At 44.3% G+C, this 15,625-nt stretch overlaps 1 protein-coding gene across 4 annotated transcripts in view; it reads left to right on the forward strand.

Moving 5' to 3' along the window:
* farp2 (FERM, RhoGEF and pleckstrin domain protein 2) overlaps positions 1-15,625 on the forward strand; it is a 237,559-nt gene that overhangs the window by 141,579 nt on the left and 80,355 nt on the right. For all 4 annotated transcript variants that reach the window (XM_067995648.1, XM_067995650.1, XM_067995651.1 and 1 more), the window contains exon 14: positions 9,947-10,131. In XM_067995648.1, coding sequence (XP_067851749.1) covers positions 9,947-10,131 — 185 coding nt within the window. The remainder of the gene's footprint in view (positions 1-9,946; positions 10,132-15,625) is intronic.

Genomic DNA, 15,625 nt, shown 5'->3' on the forward strand with positions numbered 1-15,625 from the left:
ATGAGGATAGCTGGCTTGTTCTCAAGGCCTCACTAAACATTTCTATAAACCTGCAAGTTTAGCCATGGACATTTGTTATTAGATTATTATGTTAGATGTGATGATGGAGCAAACTGACTTGCAGAACAGTGTTTGGCATTTGGGAGCGAACTGGTTGTCAACTGTTGAGTTGATCCAATCTGTGCTTTCATGTATTCCTCTAACAGGAAGATACTGTCCCATGGACCAAAGTTGGCTGACCCTCTGGACTGCTGCTGATGGGCCTTGGCCCATATGCTTTTGCCTGTTTCTTCCAAGGACATTCATCCTCATTAGGTGCATAACAGAACTTGGACAACATTTTCTACCACAAGAGAACAACTACAGGCTCAGTATTCTGTGATTGGTGATCTCCCACACCTCATCAGCCTTGCTTCACTTCGGGAGGGCTACCCCATGCTTTTAGATTGTCTCAAAAAAGAATGGACTTCTGTCCATTTTGCTGACAGTTAGAGCTGGTCCACTAGGTCTCCCTTGTACTTACAGGTTTCAAATGGTGTTGCTGCAGTGGGTAAGAAGCACTTTTCTTCCCACACATCAAACATGTTTTGCATGGCTGACTGAGCTCCAAAGAAACGGTTCCATTCCGTCTCTGCCATTTGGGGTTTAGCTGTACGTTTCATTAAGGTGTGTTTGCTTAGGAGCCCAGTGCCATTTTGCCCCTTGTTTTGATGTGGATTGTAGTATGTGAACTAGTATTGTGCAGAGGTTGTCAGCTCCTTACATATCTCTTTCAAATTATCTGCTGAGCGAGAGATCAGAGGACCTATGCTGTCCACCGAGGGACAGTACAACCTTGTTCCTGTGGTTGAACCTGTTGGGGATGGTTACCTTTTGTCAGAAGCCATAGCCCAGGGTTTCCTTTCCCCCTGTAAAGGTTAGATTTTCCAGGGTGCTCGTACGATCTGTCTCCCACTTGCCTTGTTCGTCCAAACCCTCAGGATTGACTATCAAGGGACCAAGAAGAAGGGGATGGATGGTGGATTTTTTTCTCTGTTTATCACATGAACATGTGAAAACACACGCATGTGCGTGCGCCTATACACGCAGGCGGTGCTTGTAATTGACGTTAGTGTTACTTTATGATTGTGGAACTTTAAAAAAAAGTTATATATCCTATGAAATTTCTTCCAGAGACTTTGTATAAATTGAGGTTGGATTACTAATAACCTGGAGATTCTGAAGTGAAGACTGTGGATCGTTGCCTTTCAGAATCTTCCAGATTAAATATACAGTTAAATAAGTAAATAAATAAATATTCAGAATAATTAATTACTAATTAATTTAAAATCAAGCTAAAATCCATCTACTAAATATAATGTAGACGTCAAGTGTTTCTATTACTTCTAGAAATAAATTACTTCTAACTAATAAATAAATAAAGATTAGAAATGTCAGCATATGCAGTGTGTCGGGATTGCAGTATGTGGGAGTTTGTGGACAGCGAGACTGTCCCAGATTGTCACATTGACGGGAAATGTCTTTGCCTTGAGACACTCCGGCTCAGAGTCCTTGAGCTGGAGTGTGAGTTAGAAGCACTCCAACACAAAAGGGAGGGGGAGGGATTTCTGGATAGTTTTCTCCAGGGTACAGTCACACCTCAGAGGAAAGCACAGGTACAGGAAGAGGAGAGTGTGACTGTTAGTTCGCAGGGCCGGGGGAACCAAGGGGAGATAGATGAGGAGGTCCCGCAGACACTGGTCTTGTCCAACAGGTACAACTTCATACCTGTGAGGATAAGGAGGACGACTGTGGGGAGGACAGCCACAGTGCTGACCTAGGCACCGTGGAGCAGAGGGCTATCCAAAGGGGTGAGGAGCAGAATAGAAACGTAGTAGTTATAGGGGATTCAATAATTCCGGGGATTGAGAGCATCCTCTGCAGCCACGATCGAGATTCCCAAAGGATGTGTTGCCCACCTGGTATCAGGGTAAGGGATATTTCGATGCGGCTGGAAAGGAATTTGGAAAGGGAGGGGGGAAGATCCAGTTGTCATGGTCCAAGTCGGGACCAATGACATAGGGAAGAAAAGGGAGGAGGTCCTGCTAAGAGAGTACCAGGAGATAAAGTAAAAGGGATTATTACCCGAGTCACGTGCAAATTGGTAGAGGAACAAACAGATTAGGAAAGTTAACATGTGGCTAAAGGATTGGTGTGGGAAAGAGGGGCTGGGTTCCATTTCATAGGACACTGGCGCTAGTGCTGGGACAGCAAGGAGCTGTACCGCTGGGACGGGCTCCACCTGAATCGAGCTGGGACCAAGGTCCTAGCAGAAAGGACAAATAGGGCTGTAGAAAGATTTTAAACCAATGAAAGTGTTGGTTGGGGAGGGGGGGGGTGCTCAGGCAGAAACATAAATAAAAGTAGCCTAAAGGCTAAACAGAAGGGATGAGAGCGAAGTCCAGGTCATCAGTGGCATTAAATGTAATATAAATCCTTCAGGTTCAGAAACAAATATAGGAAAGAACAACAAAATAACTGATCAAAATACTTCAGCAGTGATAAAAAAAATAACAAGGAATGTGATAAGTTAAAACATGTGTTAAAAATAAAATAAGTGAATTAGAAGCACACATCCAGCTTAAAGAGTATGATTTAGTGGCCATAACTGAGATCTGGCTATGAAGCTGGGCATGACTGGGAGATAAATATTCCAGGTTGTAAGGTCTTTAGAAAGGACAGGGAAACTGGAGAAGGAAGAGGAGTAGCAATATTGACAAGGGATACTATTACAGCATTAGAAAGAGGGGATATCAGTAAGGGTGAGCAGGCAGTAGAAACGCTATGGGTAGAATGAGGACTAGAAAAGGATCCAAAACCTTGGTGGGATTTGTTTATAGACCTCCAGATAGCACTGATAAAGTAGTGGGATACATAAACGTGGAGATCGGAGAAGCTTGTTGCAAAAACAGAGTAGTTACAATGGGAGACTTTAATTTTCACATAAACTGGGAGAAGCAGAACAGCTCGAGTCCCAAAGGCAGTGAATTTTTGAGTGTATTCGGGACAGTTTTCTGGAACAATATGTTCTTGAACCAACAAGAGAACAAGCCATCTTCGATTTAATAATTAGCAATGAGCCTGAATTAGTCAATAATCTAATGGCAAAGGAACACGTAGCTAACAGGGACCATAATATGATAGAATTCGATACTAGGTTTGAGAGGAAGAGAGAGTCACGAACCAAAGTTTAAAATGTAGTTAAGGCTGATGGAGGGATGAGGCAGGAATTGAACACAGTAAACTGGGCAGAACTATTAATGGATAAAACTAAGGATGAACATTGAGAGGTGTTCAAAAAAGTGTTTGGTAGAATATAAGACCTGTACATACCCCTAAAGGGCAAGCGCTCTACTTGTGTAATTAAACAACCTTGGTCAACAAGGGAAGTAAGAGATAGTATAAAACTAAAAGGCTTATACGAATGCAAAGAACAGTAGAGATCCCACGGACTGGGAGAGATATAAAGAACAGCAAAGGGATACAAAGAAAGTGGTAAGAGCTGCAAAAAGGGAATACGAGAAATCCTTGCGAGGGTTATCAAGGACAACAGTAAAGGTTTTTACAAATATATTAAGAGAAAGAGGGTGGCTAAGGGTAATGTGGGCCCCTCAATGACAGAAGCAGTTGTAATATAATTGGAAATCAGAAAATGGCAGACTTACCAAATAGCTACTTTATATCGATCTTCACGGTAGATGATGAGGGTAAAGCACCAGAGATACAAGGAAAAACTAAAAGTAAATCAAGGGGAGGAAATAACTAGATTAAATATAAGTTTAAAAAAATGGTGACAGAGAAACTAATGAGATTAAAGATAGATAAATCTCCAGGATCCGATGGTTTCCATCCCAGGGTATTAAAAGAAGTAGATGGGAAATTGTAGGTGCTTTAGTTACGATCTTCCAAAACTCTCTCCATTCAGGAATTGTCCCCTTGGATTGGAACATTACCAATGTCACTCCATTATTTAAGAAGGGTAGGAGAGATAAACTAGGAAATTATAGGCCTATTCTAACATAATTTGTGGGGATGTTATTAGAATCAGTTATTAGGGACAGAATGACAAATATGAACTGATCAGAGAGAGCCAGCATGGATTTGTAAAGGGTAAGTCATATCTAACAAACCTAGCTTTATTTTTTGAGGTGATAACTAACTTGGTAGATAAGGGAAATAACAGAAAATGCTGGAAAAGCTCAGCGAATTAGGCAGCATCTGTGGAGAAAGAAACAGAGTTAATGTTTCAGGCCGAAGACCTTTCATCAGAACTGGAAGATGGTAAAGAGTTAACAATTTTTAAGCAAGTACAGAGCCAGGGAAGGGGGGAGCAGAGGGGAGGAAAGAACAAAAGGGAAGGTCTGTGATAGGGTAGAGGGCAGGAGTGATTAAATGACAAAAGGGATGATGGTGCAAGGCAAGGAAGGTGGTAATGGGACAGGTTAAGAAACAAAAGATGGGTCTAGAGGAGCTGTAAATGGCAACATCAGAACGATTACCAGCAACAACAGACCCACAAAAAATGGGAGCAGTGGTTATGATCTGAAGTTATTGAAATCAATATTGAGTCCCGAGGGTTGTAAAGTGCCTAATCAAAAGACGAGATGCTGTTCCTTGAGCTTCATTGGAATAGTGAAAGAGGCCGAGGTCAGAGTGGGAGTGGGACGGGGAATTAAAATGACAAGCGATCGGCAGGTCAGGGTCACGCCTGTGGACTGAGCAGAGGTGTTCAGCAAAGCGTTCACCCAATCTGCGTTTGGTCTCCCCAGTGTAGAAGGAGACCGCATTGTGAGCAGCTAATACGATATACTAAATTGGTGTTTCACCTGGAAGGAGTGTTTGGGGCTCTGGATGGTGGGAAGGGAGGAGGTGAAAGGGCAGGTGTTGCATCTCCTGCGCTCGCATGGGAAGGTGCCGTGGGGAGGAGAGCGGGTGTTGGGGGTGATGGAAGAATGGACCAGGATGTCGGGGAGGGAGCAGTCTCGGAATGCTGAAAGGGGAAGGGAGGGGAAGATGTGTTGATGATGGGATCGTGCTGGAGGTGGCGGAAATAGCGGAGGATGATACGTTGAATGTGGAGGCTGGTGGGGTGGAAGGTGAGGACAAGGGGGACCCCATCATGGTCCTGGGAGGGAGGGGAAGGGGTGAGGGCAGAAGTGCGTGAAACAGGATGGACACGGTCGAGGGCCCTGTCAACTACAGTGGAGGGGAATCCTCAGTTGAGGAAAAAGTAAGACATATGGGAAGCACTGGAGTGGAAGGTGACATCGTCAGAACAGATGTGGCAGAGACGGAGAAACTGGAAGAAGGAAATAGAGTCCTTACAGGATGCAGTGTGGGAGGAAATGTAATCAAGGTAGCTGAGGGAGTCGGTGGGCTTATAGTAGATATTGGTTGACAGCCTATCCCCAGAAACAGAGATAGAGAAGTTGAGGAAAGGAAGGGAAGAGTCGGAGATGGACCATGTGATGGTGAGGGAAGGGTGGAAATTGGAAGCAAAGTTGATGAAATTTTCGAGTTTGGGGCGAGAGCAGGAAGCGACACTGATACAGTCATCAATATACCTGAAAAAGAGGTGAGGGAGGGGACCTGAGTAGGACTGGATCAGAGAATGTTCCACGTATCACACAAAAAGGGCAGGCATAGCTGGGACCCATATGGGTTCCCGTAGTGACACCTTTTATTTGGAGGAAGTGAACGGTTGTGAGTTGTTCAATGTAAGAACAAGTTCAGGCAGGCGGAGGAGGGTGGTGGTGGATGGGGATTGGTTGGGCCTCTGTTCAAGGAAGAAGCGGAGGGCCCGCGGGCCATCCTGGTGGGGGATAGAGGTGTAGAGGGACTGGATGTCCATGGTGAAAAGGAGACGGTTAGGGCCGGGGAGTCGGAAGAGCCGCGGATGTAGGTTGGAAGAGACTGGACAAGGGGTGAAAAAATAGAGTCAAGAAAGGAGGAAATAAGTTCCATGGGGCAAGAACAGGCTGAAACGATGGGTCTCCCAGGGCAGTCCTGTTTGTAGATCTTGGGAAGGAGGTAGAAGCGGGCTGTGTGGGGTTGGGGGACTATGTGATTGAAGGCCTTGGGGGGAAGATCTCCAGAGGAGATGAGGTCAGTGACTGTCTGGGAAACTATGGCTTGATGTTTGGCAGTGGGTTCGTGGTCCAGGGGGAGGTAGGAGGAGGTGTCGGAGAGTTGGCGTTCAGCCTCCGCACGGTAGAGGTCTGTTCGCCAAACTACAACACGCCGCCCTTGTCAGCAGGTTTAATGACAATGTCAGGGTTGGACCTGAGAGAACGGAGTGCTGTGAGTTCGGAGGGAGGTAGGTTAGAGTGAGTGAGGGGAATAGAGAAATTGAGACGGCCGATGTCACACCAGCAGTTTGCAATGAAAAGATCAAGAGAGGGTAAGAGACCAGAGGGAGGGGTCCAGTTGGAACGAAAATTCTGCAGACGAGAGAAAGGGCCCTCTGTGTGGGGAGAAGACACCTGGCCAAAGAAGTGGGTGCGGAGGTGAAGGTGATGGAAGAAGAGCTCAGTATCATGTCGAGCTCGAAATTCATTGAGGTGGGAGCGTAAGGGGATGAAGCTGAAGCCTTTGCTGAGGACTGATCGTTCAGGGTCAGAGAGGGGAAGATCAGAGGGGATAGTGAAAACACGATAAAGGGTGAGATTGGAAGGAGGGGTGGGGTCAGAGGAAAGTGATGGGGAAGAAGGATCAGGAGGAGCGTTGGTATCTGAGTTGTTGAGGCTTGGGGTCCTTGACACCTAAAAGGAAGAAAAAAGTTTTTTGTTAAAGTGCCGGATGAGGCGAAGGATGAAATGAAACTGCAGACCAGGATAAGTGGAATCGAGTGAGTTGGTGCTGCTGAAGAGAGAGGTAGCGTGCGCATGTGTGACAGTGCATGGCGTTAAGCGTGGATCTCAGGAAGCGGCGAGAGCAGGAATGCTGACTATCATGGAGATATCTGTAATCATGGGCGGATCCGAAACACGATGGGTGAAATTTAAGTTGGAATCCATGTAGATAAGTCAGAGCCGGAGACGGTTGCTGAGGAAAGAGATGTGGTTGCGAAAGCAAGTTTTAGTCGATACGTGATCAAACGCGAGAAGGGAGACAGAAAGCAATGAGGATGAACAAGGTAAAAGAGACAAACAGAAATCCCGCCGGAGAGAAAAGCAGAACTTCTTCAAAGTGGAGCATTACTGGGAGAGAAGTGGCCGTGAATTAAACACTAAATCAAAAGCAAAATACTGCAGATGCTGGAAATCTGAAATAAAAACAGCTCAGCAGGTCAGGCAGCATCTGTGGAGAAAGAAACAGAGTTAATGTTTCAGGTAGATGACCTTTCGTCAGAACTGGAAGATGTTAAAAGAGTTAAAGTTTTTAAGTACAGAGCCGGGGAAAGGGAGGAGGGAGGGGAGGAAAGAACAAAAGGGAAGGTCTGTGATAGGATAGAGGGCACGAGTGATTAAATGACAAAAGGGATGATGGTGCAAGGCAAGGAAGGTGGTAATGGGACAGGTTAAGAAACAAAAGATTGACCTAGAGGAGCTGTAAATGGCAACAGCAGATCCATTACCAGCACCTGCTGTCCAAAAAAAAATTTGAGAGCAGTGGTTATGATCTGAAGTTATTAAAATCAATGTCGAGTCTGGAAGGTTGTAAAGTGCCTAATCAAAAGATGAGGTGCTGTTCCTCGAGCTTACGTTGAGCTTCATTGGAACAGTGTAGGAGGCCGAGGTCAGAGTGGGAGTGTGACAGGGAATTAAAATGGCAAGCGACCGGCAGGTCAGGGTCACGCTTGCAGACTGAGCAGAGGTGTTCAGCAAAGTGATCACCCAGTCTGCGTTTGGTCTCCCCAACGTAGAAGAGAATGCATTGTGAGCAGCGAACACAGTATACTGAATTGAAAGAAGCACAAGTAAACAAAAGACGGAGCTAGAGGAGCCGTAAATGGCAACAGCAGGATCATTATCAGCAGCTGCAGTCCCACACAAAAAAAGAGAGCTGTGGTTATGGTCTGAAATTATTCAGTAGATAAGGGAGTGTTTATGGATGTTATTTATATGGACTTGCAGAAGGCATTCAACAAGGTTCCAAATAAGAGACTGTTAACAAAAATGAGATTGCATAGAATTGGAGGCAACCTATTGTCTTGGATAGGGAATTGGTTCAGAGGTCGGAGACAGAGAGTTGAGATAATGGGGGTAGGTACTCAAATTGGCATTTCCCTGTCACACCAGTAGGTGGCACCCTAATAGGAGTTTCAATGTTATTTTAATGACTGTCCTGTCATGGCTCCCTGTCACATTACCACGCGGTGCTATCTTATTTTCTCCCCACAAATCACTCAGAATGCATTCTGAAAAATATTTTGTCTGCTTTTTTTTCTTGGTAACTGAAATTTCTAGTGTTCAAAATAATGTTTTAAACAGAGTCAAAATATTATATTTCTCACAATAACATGATTAAATTTATCTGTTCGATTATTTTTAAGTTTTTTAATACTTTCATTGAAGTTTTTACTTGAAGGCCTCAGCATCTCCCAAAAACCTGGGCTGGACTTGATGCTTTTGTCCAGAGCTGTGATACTTTTAGCTGAAGGCCTTGCAGTCAGACCACGTGCAATGTGAACAGAGTCCGAGGAAACATTAGTAGCCATGTGATAGATTGTTTCTCTCTGTCTCTATTTGGCTTTAAAGAAAAGCTAGTGGACAAATTTCAAAAACTTTATTCAGGTGAAGTTTATATTGAGCTTTTTTTTTAAAAGAGAAAGGCTGTTTATAAATGAATATACTAAATACGCAATTGTTTTAGCTTTTATTTTGTGTTCTTTAAACTTAAGAAAGTATTTTAAGCTGAGAGATTGTGTGTGTATATCACCATCCTAATTTTAATCCATTTTCCAAAAGAAAGCACAAGTTAAATTTTGAAGCAGACAGAAAGCCGCTAGTTATCTTCCCTATGCTTTGTTAATGGAGACTAAACAGTCTTATTACTGATACCTGTGAGAGAGAGGCAGACACACACAACATGGAGGCAACAGAGACTGGTAAGAGAGAGACCTATCTGTAGCATTGTGAGACTGCGCGTGCTCGGCGTGTGGTTTCTCTAGGACCTAACAAGTTCCTAAGTGTGTGGAGAATGCACATAATTCAAAGAATGAAGACTGCAGGATAGGTAATGCATCTTTCTCCCTGTCTGGAACAATCACAGGAGAAATAAAAGTAAAAGAGGAACAAAGATATCCATGCACAGGAGAGGATTCAGAAAGTACACAAGTACAACCCCGAGTGTCCAGGGAAGGAGCTGTGACCTTAGCTTGACAGCCTCGAAAGGAGGCAGTTAGTTGGGGTAAATCCGTTTTATCACTTCAAAGTACATCAGTAAAGTAGGAGCAGGGGACATCAATGGAAATTAGTGACCGATGGATTTAAAAAAGATAAAATGTGAATTTAAAACAGATAAAATGTTTGTAACTATCTATCAGACAGGGTAGTAGAGGCAAGCATTGGAACTATCCAAGAACAGTTGGAAGTGGTGAGGGGAGAGTAAATACTAGAGAGAGGTTACCTTCGATGGGCCGAACAGCCTTTTTAATGTAAGTTCATCTGGGGATGCCTTCATTGGTAGAAGTGCCAATCATGAGCTTTCCTAAAATCCAGTGTTGGATGTGCAGATCCCTTCGTCATCCCCTATGTGATCCTGAAGTTAAAACTTAATATAAACGGTACATTAGTGACCTGGGCAAAATCCTCATTCTCTAAAGTTTGACTATAACGCTTCATATTTCACAAACTGATTCTCTTCCCACCCCCCACCCCCCCACCCTCCCCATTCGGATTTATTTGTGTTACCGAGAAGTCTCTTGGATTTTATTTTTTGTATTTGTGTTTTTGATCCCTTTCAGGTAGTTTAGTCGATAGCCTGCAGCTGTCTCCTCTTACTACGAGGAGTCCTTTCAGCGTGTTGGTTTCTGGATCCCAGATGTCTAATCTGAATTTGCCCTCTCAGTCTCTATCGCCACTGCAGAGCCCGATTCTCAGTGACGTAGGGAGCATGAGAGTGGACGATGAAGAAGAAGCACAGCGAAAGGTGAGGAGTGGGTATGCTTTGCGTGCTTATTGTTTGAAGGATGTTAGTGACCCGTGACTTTATTATTTATTTTTGGTTTGCTCAGCAGGGACTCTGCTCCAGGCAAAATTCCAAACTGTTTAAGCAATGACTTCCAACTAAAAGCCAGGTGTCACAACATGAAGTTTTGAAAATAACGTGTGTGAAGTATACACACACTATAAGGCAGTAAGGGAGAGTGCACAAAACATGACCGGACAGATGGTCTGAGAAAGCAGGGCAAAGACCAAGGGAAGTCCAGATTAAACTGCATTTATTTCAATGCAAGAAGTCTGATGGGCAAGGCAGATGAACTCAGGGCATGGATGGGCAAATGGGACTGGGATGTTATAGCTATTACTAAAACATGGCTAAGGGAGGGGCAGGACTGGCAGCTCAATGTTCCAGGGTACAGATGCTACAGGAAAGATAGAGCAGGAGGTAAGAGAGGAGGGGGAGTTGCGTTCTTGATTAGGGAGAACATCACGGCAGTAGTGAGAGGGGATATATCCGAGGGTTCACCCACTGAGTCCATATGGGTAGAACTGAAAAATAAGAAGGGAGAGGATTGTACTACAGACCCCCAAATAGTCAATGGGAAATTGAGGAGCAAATATGTAAGGAGATTACAGACAGCTGCAAGAAAAATAGGGTGGTAATAGTAGGGGACTTTAACTTTCCCAACATTGACTGGGACAGCCATAGCATTAGGGGCTTGGATGGAGAGAAATTTGTTGAGTGTATTCAGGAGGAATTTCTCATTCAGTATGTGGATGGCCCGACTAGAGAGGGGGCAAAACTTGACCTCCTCTTGGGAAATAAGGAAGGGCAGGTGACAGAAGTGTTAGTGAGGGATCACTTTGGGACCAGTGATCATAATTCCATTAGTTTTAAGATAGCAATGGAGAATGATAGGTCTGGCCCAAAAGTTAAAATTCTAAATTGGGGAAAGGCCAATTTTGATGGTATTAGACAGGAACTTTCAGAAGTTGATTGGGAGAGTCTGTTGGCAGGCAAAGGGACGTCTGGTAAGTGGGAGGCCTTCAAAAGTGTGTTAACCAGGGTTCAGGGTAAGCACATTCCTTATAAAGTGAAGGGCAAGGCTGGTAGAAGTAGGGAACCTTGGATGACTCGGGAGATTGAGGCCCTAGTCAGAAAGAAGAAGGAGGCATATGACATGCATAGGCAGCTGGGATCAAGTGGATCCCTTGAAGAGTTTCGAGATTGCCGGAGTAGAGTTAAGAGAGAAATCAGGAGGGCAAAAAGGGGATATGAGATTGCTTTGGCAGATAAGGCAAAGGTGAATCCAAAGAGCTTCTACAAATACATAAAGGGCAAAAGAGTAACTAGGGAGAGAGTAGGGCCTCTTAAGGATCAACAAGGTCATCTATGTGCGGAACCACAAGAGATGGGTGAGATCCTAAATGACTATTTCGCATCGGTATTTACGGTTGAGAAAGGCATGGATGTTAGGGAACTTGGGGAAATAAATAGTGATGTCTTGAGGAGTGTACATATTACAGAGAGGGAGGTGCTGGAAGTCTTAACGCGCATCAAGGTAGATAAATCTCCGGGACCTGATGAAATGTATCCCAGGACGTTATGGGAGGTTAGGGAGGAAATTGCGGGTCCCCTAGCAGAGATATTTGAATCATCGACAGCTACAGTTGAGGTGCCTGAAGATTGGAGGGTAGTAAATGTTGTGCCTATGTTTAAGAAGGGCTGCAGGGAAAAGCCTGGGAACTACAGACCGGTGAGCCTGACATCTGTAGTGGGTAAGTTGTTAGAGGTTATTCTGAGAGACAGGATCTACGGGCATTTGGAGAGGCAGGGACTGATTAGGAACAGTCAGCATGGTTTTGTGAGAGGAAAATCATGTCTCACAAATTTGATTGAGTTTTTTGAAGGGGTAACCAAGAAGATAGATGAGGGCTGTGCAGTAGACGTGGTCTACATGGACTTTAGCAAAGCCTTTGACAAGGTACCGCATGGTAGGTTGTTACATAAGGTTAAATCTTACGGGATCCAAGGTGAGGTAGCCAATTGGATACAAAATTGGATTGACGGCAGAAGACAGAGGGTGGTTGTCAAGGGTTGTTTTTCAAACTGGAGGCCTGTGACCAGCGGTGTGCCTCAGGGATCAGTGCTGGGTCCGCTGTTATTTGTTATTTATATTAATGATTTGGATGAGAATTTAGGAGGCATGGTTAGTAAGTTTGCAGATGACACCAAGATTGGTGGCATTGTGGACAGTGAAGAAGGTTATCTAGGATTGCAACGGGATCTTGATAAATTGGGCCAGTGGGCCGATGAATGGCAGATGGAGTTTAATTTAGATAAATGTGAGGTGATGCATTTTGGTAGATCAAATCGGGCCAGGACCTACTCCGTTAATGGTAGGGCGTTGGGGAGAGTTATAGAACAAAGAGATCTAGGAGTACAGGTTCATAGCTCCTTGAAAGTGGAGTCACAGGTGGATAGGGTGGTGAAGAAGGCATTCAGCATGCTTGGTTTCATTGGTCAGAACATTGAATACAGGAGTTGGGATGTCTTGTTGAAGTTGTACAAGACATTAGTTAGGCCACACTTTGAATACTGTGTACAATTCTGGTCACCCTATTATAGAAAGGATATTATTAAACTAGAAAGAGTGCAGAAAAGATTTACTAGGATGCTACCGGGACTTGATGGTTTGACTTATAGGGAGAGGTTGGATAGGCTGAGACTTTTCTTCCTGGAGAGTAGGAGGTTTCGGGGTGATCTTATAGAAGTCTATAAAATAATGAGGGGCATAGATAAGGTAGATAGTCAAAATCTTTTCCCAAAGGTAGGGGAGTCTATAACGAGGGGGCATAGATTTAAGGTGAGAGGGGAGAGATACAAAAGGGTCCAGAGGGGCAATTTTTTCACTCAAAGGGTGGTGAGTGTCTGGAACGAGCTGCCAGAGGCAGTAGTAGAGGCGGGTACAATTTTGTCTTTTAAAAAGTATTTGGACAGTTACATGGGTAAGATGGGTATAGAGGGATATGGGCCAAGTGCAGGCAATTGGGACTAGCTTAGTGGTATAAACTGGGCGACATGGACATGTTGGGCCGAAGGGCCTGTTTCCATGTTGTAAGCTTCTATGATTCTGTGATTCTATAACAAAGCATTTTAAGGAAATGGAAAATGAAAACCAACAGCCTGTAGCCATGTAACTAGTGTGACTGGTCTGGTGACATTGCAGCTGCTGCTTCTCCCACTGATACTGCATCTTTATACTAGGTGTCAGCCTTGGAACAATGGGTGGTAGCACTCTTGGCTCTGAGTCAGAAGATTGTGGGTTCAAGCCCCACCCCAGAGACTTGAGCATGTAATCTAGGCAGACACTCCCAGTTCAGTACTGAGGGAGTGCAGCACTGTTGGAGGTGCTGTCTTTTGGATGAGACGTAAAAGATCCTGTGGCACTATTTCGAAGAAGAGCTGGGGCGTTCACCCTGGTGTCCGCAACCAACATCATCAAAAAAACAAAAGTAAAATACTGTGGATGCTGGAAATCTGAAATAAAAACAGGAAATGCTGGAGAAGCTCAGCAAGTTAAACTGTTTAATCTTCAACTTCTTCCAGTTCTGACGAAGGGTCATCGACCTGAAACGTTACATAAGAACATAAGAACATAAGAAATAGGAGCAGGAGTAGGCCAATCGGCCCCTCGAGCCTGCTCTGCCATTCAATAAGATCATGGCTGATCTGATCCTAACCTCAAATCTAAATTCATGTTCAATTTCCTGCCCGCTCCCCGTAACCCCTAATTCCCTTTACTTCTAGGAAAATGTCTATTTCTGTTTTAAATTTATTTAATGATATAGCTCCCACAGCTTCCTGGGGCAGCAAATTCCACAGACCTACTACCCTCTGAGTGAAGAAGTTTCTCCTCATCTCAGTTTTGAAAGAGCAGCCCCTTATTCTAAGATTATGCCCCCTAGTTCTAGTTTCACCCATCCTTCGGAACATCCTTACCGCATCCACCCGATCAAGCCCCTTCACAATCTTATATGTTTCAATAAGATCGCCTCTCATTTTTCTGAACTCCAATGAGTAGAGTCCCAATCTACTCAACCTCTCCTCATATGTCCGCCCCCTCATCCCCGGGATTAACAGAGTGAACCTTCTTTGTGCTGCCTCGAGAGCAAGTATGTCTTTTCTTAAGTATGGAGACCAAAACTGTATGCAGTATTCCAGGTGCGGTCTCACCAATACCTTATATAACTGCAGCAATACCTCCCTGTTTTTATATTCTATCCCCCTAGCAATAAAAGCCAACATTCCGTTGGCCTTCTTGATCGCCTGCTGCACCTGCATACTAACCTTTTGATTTCCTTGCACTCGGACCCCCAGATCCCTTTGTACTGCAGTACTTTCCAGTTTCTTGCCATTAAGATAATAACTTGCTCTCTGATTTGTCCTGCCAAAGTGCATAACCTCACATTTTCCAATATTGTATTGCATCTGCCAAATCTCCGCCCACTCACCCAGCCTGTCTATATCCCCTTGTAGGTTTTTTATGTCCTCCTCACTTTTTACTTTCCCTCCCATCTTTGTATCATCTGCAAACTTTGATATGTTACACTCGGTCCCCTCCTCCAAATCGTTAATATAGATTGTAAAGAGTTGGGGACCCAGCACCGACCCCTGCGGAACACCACTGGCTACTGGTTGCCAGTCCGAGAATGAACCATTTATCCCAACTCTCTGCTTCCTGTTAGATAACCAATCCTCCACCCATGCCAGAATATGACCCCCAATCCAGTGATTCTTTATCTTGAGCAATAATCTTTTATGTGGCACCTTGTCGAATGCCTTCTGGAAGTCAATATACACTACGTCCACTGGTTCCCCTTTATCCACCCTGTACGTTATGTCCTCAAAGAACTCAAGCAAATTTGTCAGACATGACTTCCCCTTCGTAAAGCCATGCTGACTTTGTCCTATTAAATTATGTTTATCCAAATGTTCCGCTACTGTCTCCTTAATAATAGACTCCAAAATTTTACCCACCACAGATGTTAGGCTAACTGGTCTATAATTTCCAGCCTTCTGCCGACTATCCTTTTTAAATAAGGGTATTACATTAGCAGTTTTCCAATCTGCCGGGACCTTTGCCGAGTCCAGAGAATTTTGGAAAATTATTACCAAAGCATCCACAATCCTGACTGCCACTTCCCTCAAGACCCGAGGATGTAAGCCATCAGGTCCAGGGGATTTATCCGCCTTGAGTCCCATTAATTTACTGAGTACCAATTCCTTAGTGATTTTAATCGTATTTAGCTCCTCCCCCCCTAGAGCCCCCTGTTTGTCCAGTGTTGGGATATTCTTAGTGTCCTCTACCGTAAAGACTGAAACAAAATATTTGTTCAGCATTTTTGCCATCTCCATGTTTCCCACCATTAATTTCCCGGTCTCATCCTCTAAGGGACCTACGTTTGCCTTAGCCACC

Source organism: Heptranchias perlo, chromosome 13 (genome assembly GCF_035084215.1).
Source record: "Heptranchias perlo isolate sHepPer1 chromosome 13, sHepPer1.hap1, whole genome shotgun sequence".
In the NCBI taxonomy this organism is placed as follows: domain Eukaryota; kingdom Metazoa; phylum Chordata; class Chondrichthyes; order Hexanchiformes; family Hexanchidae; genus Heptranchias; species Heptranchias perlo.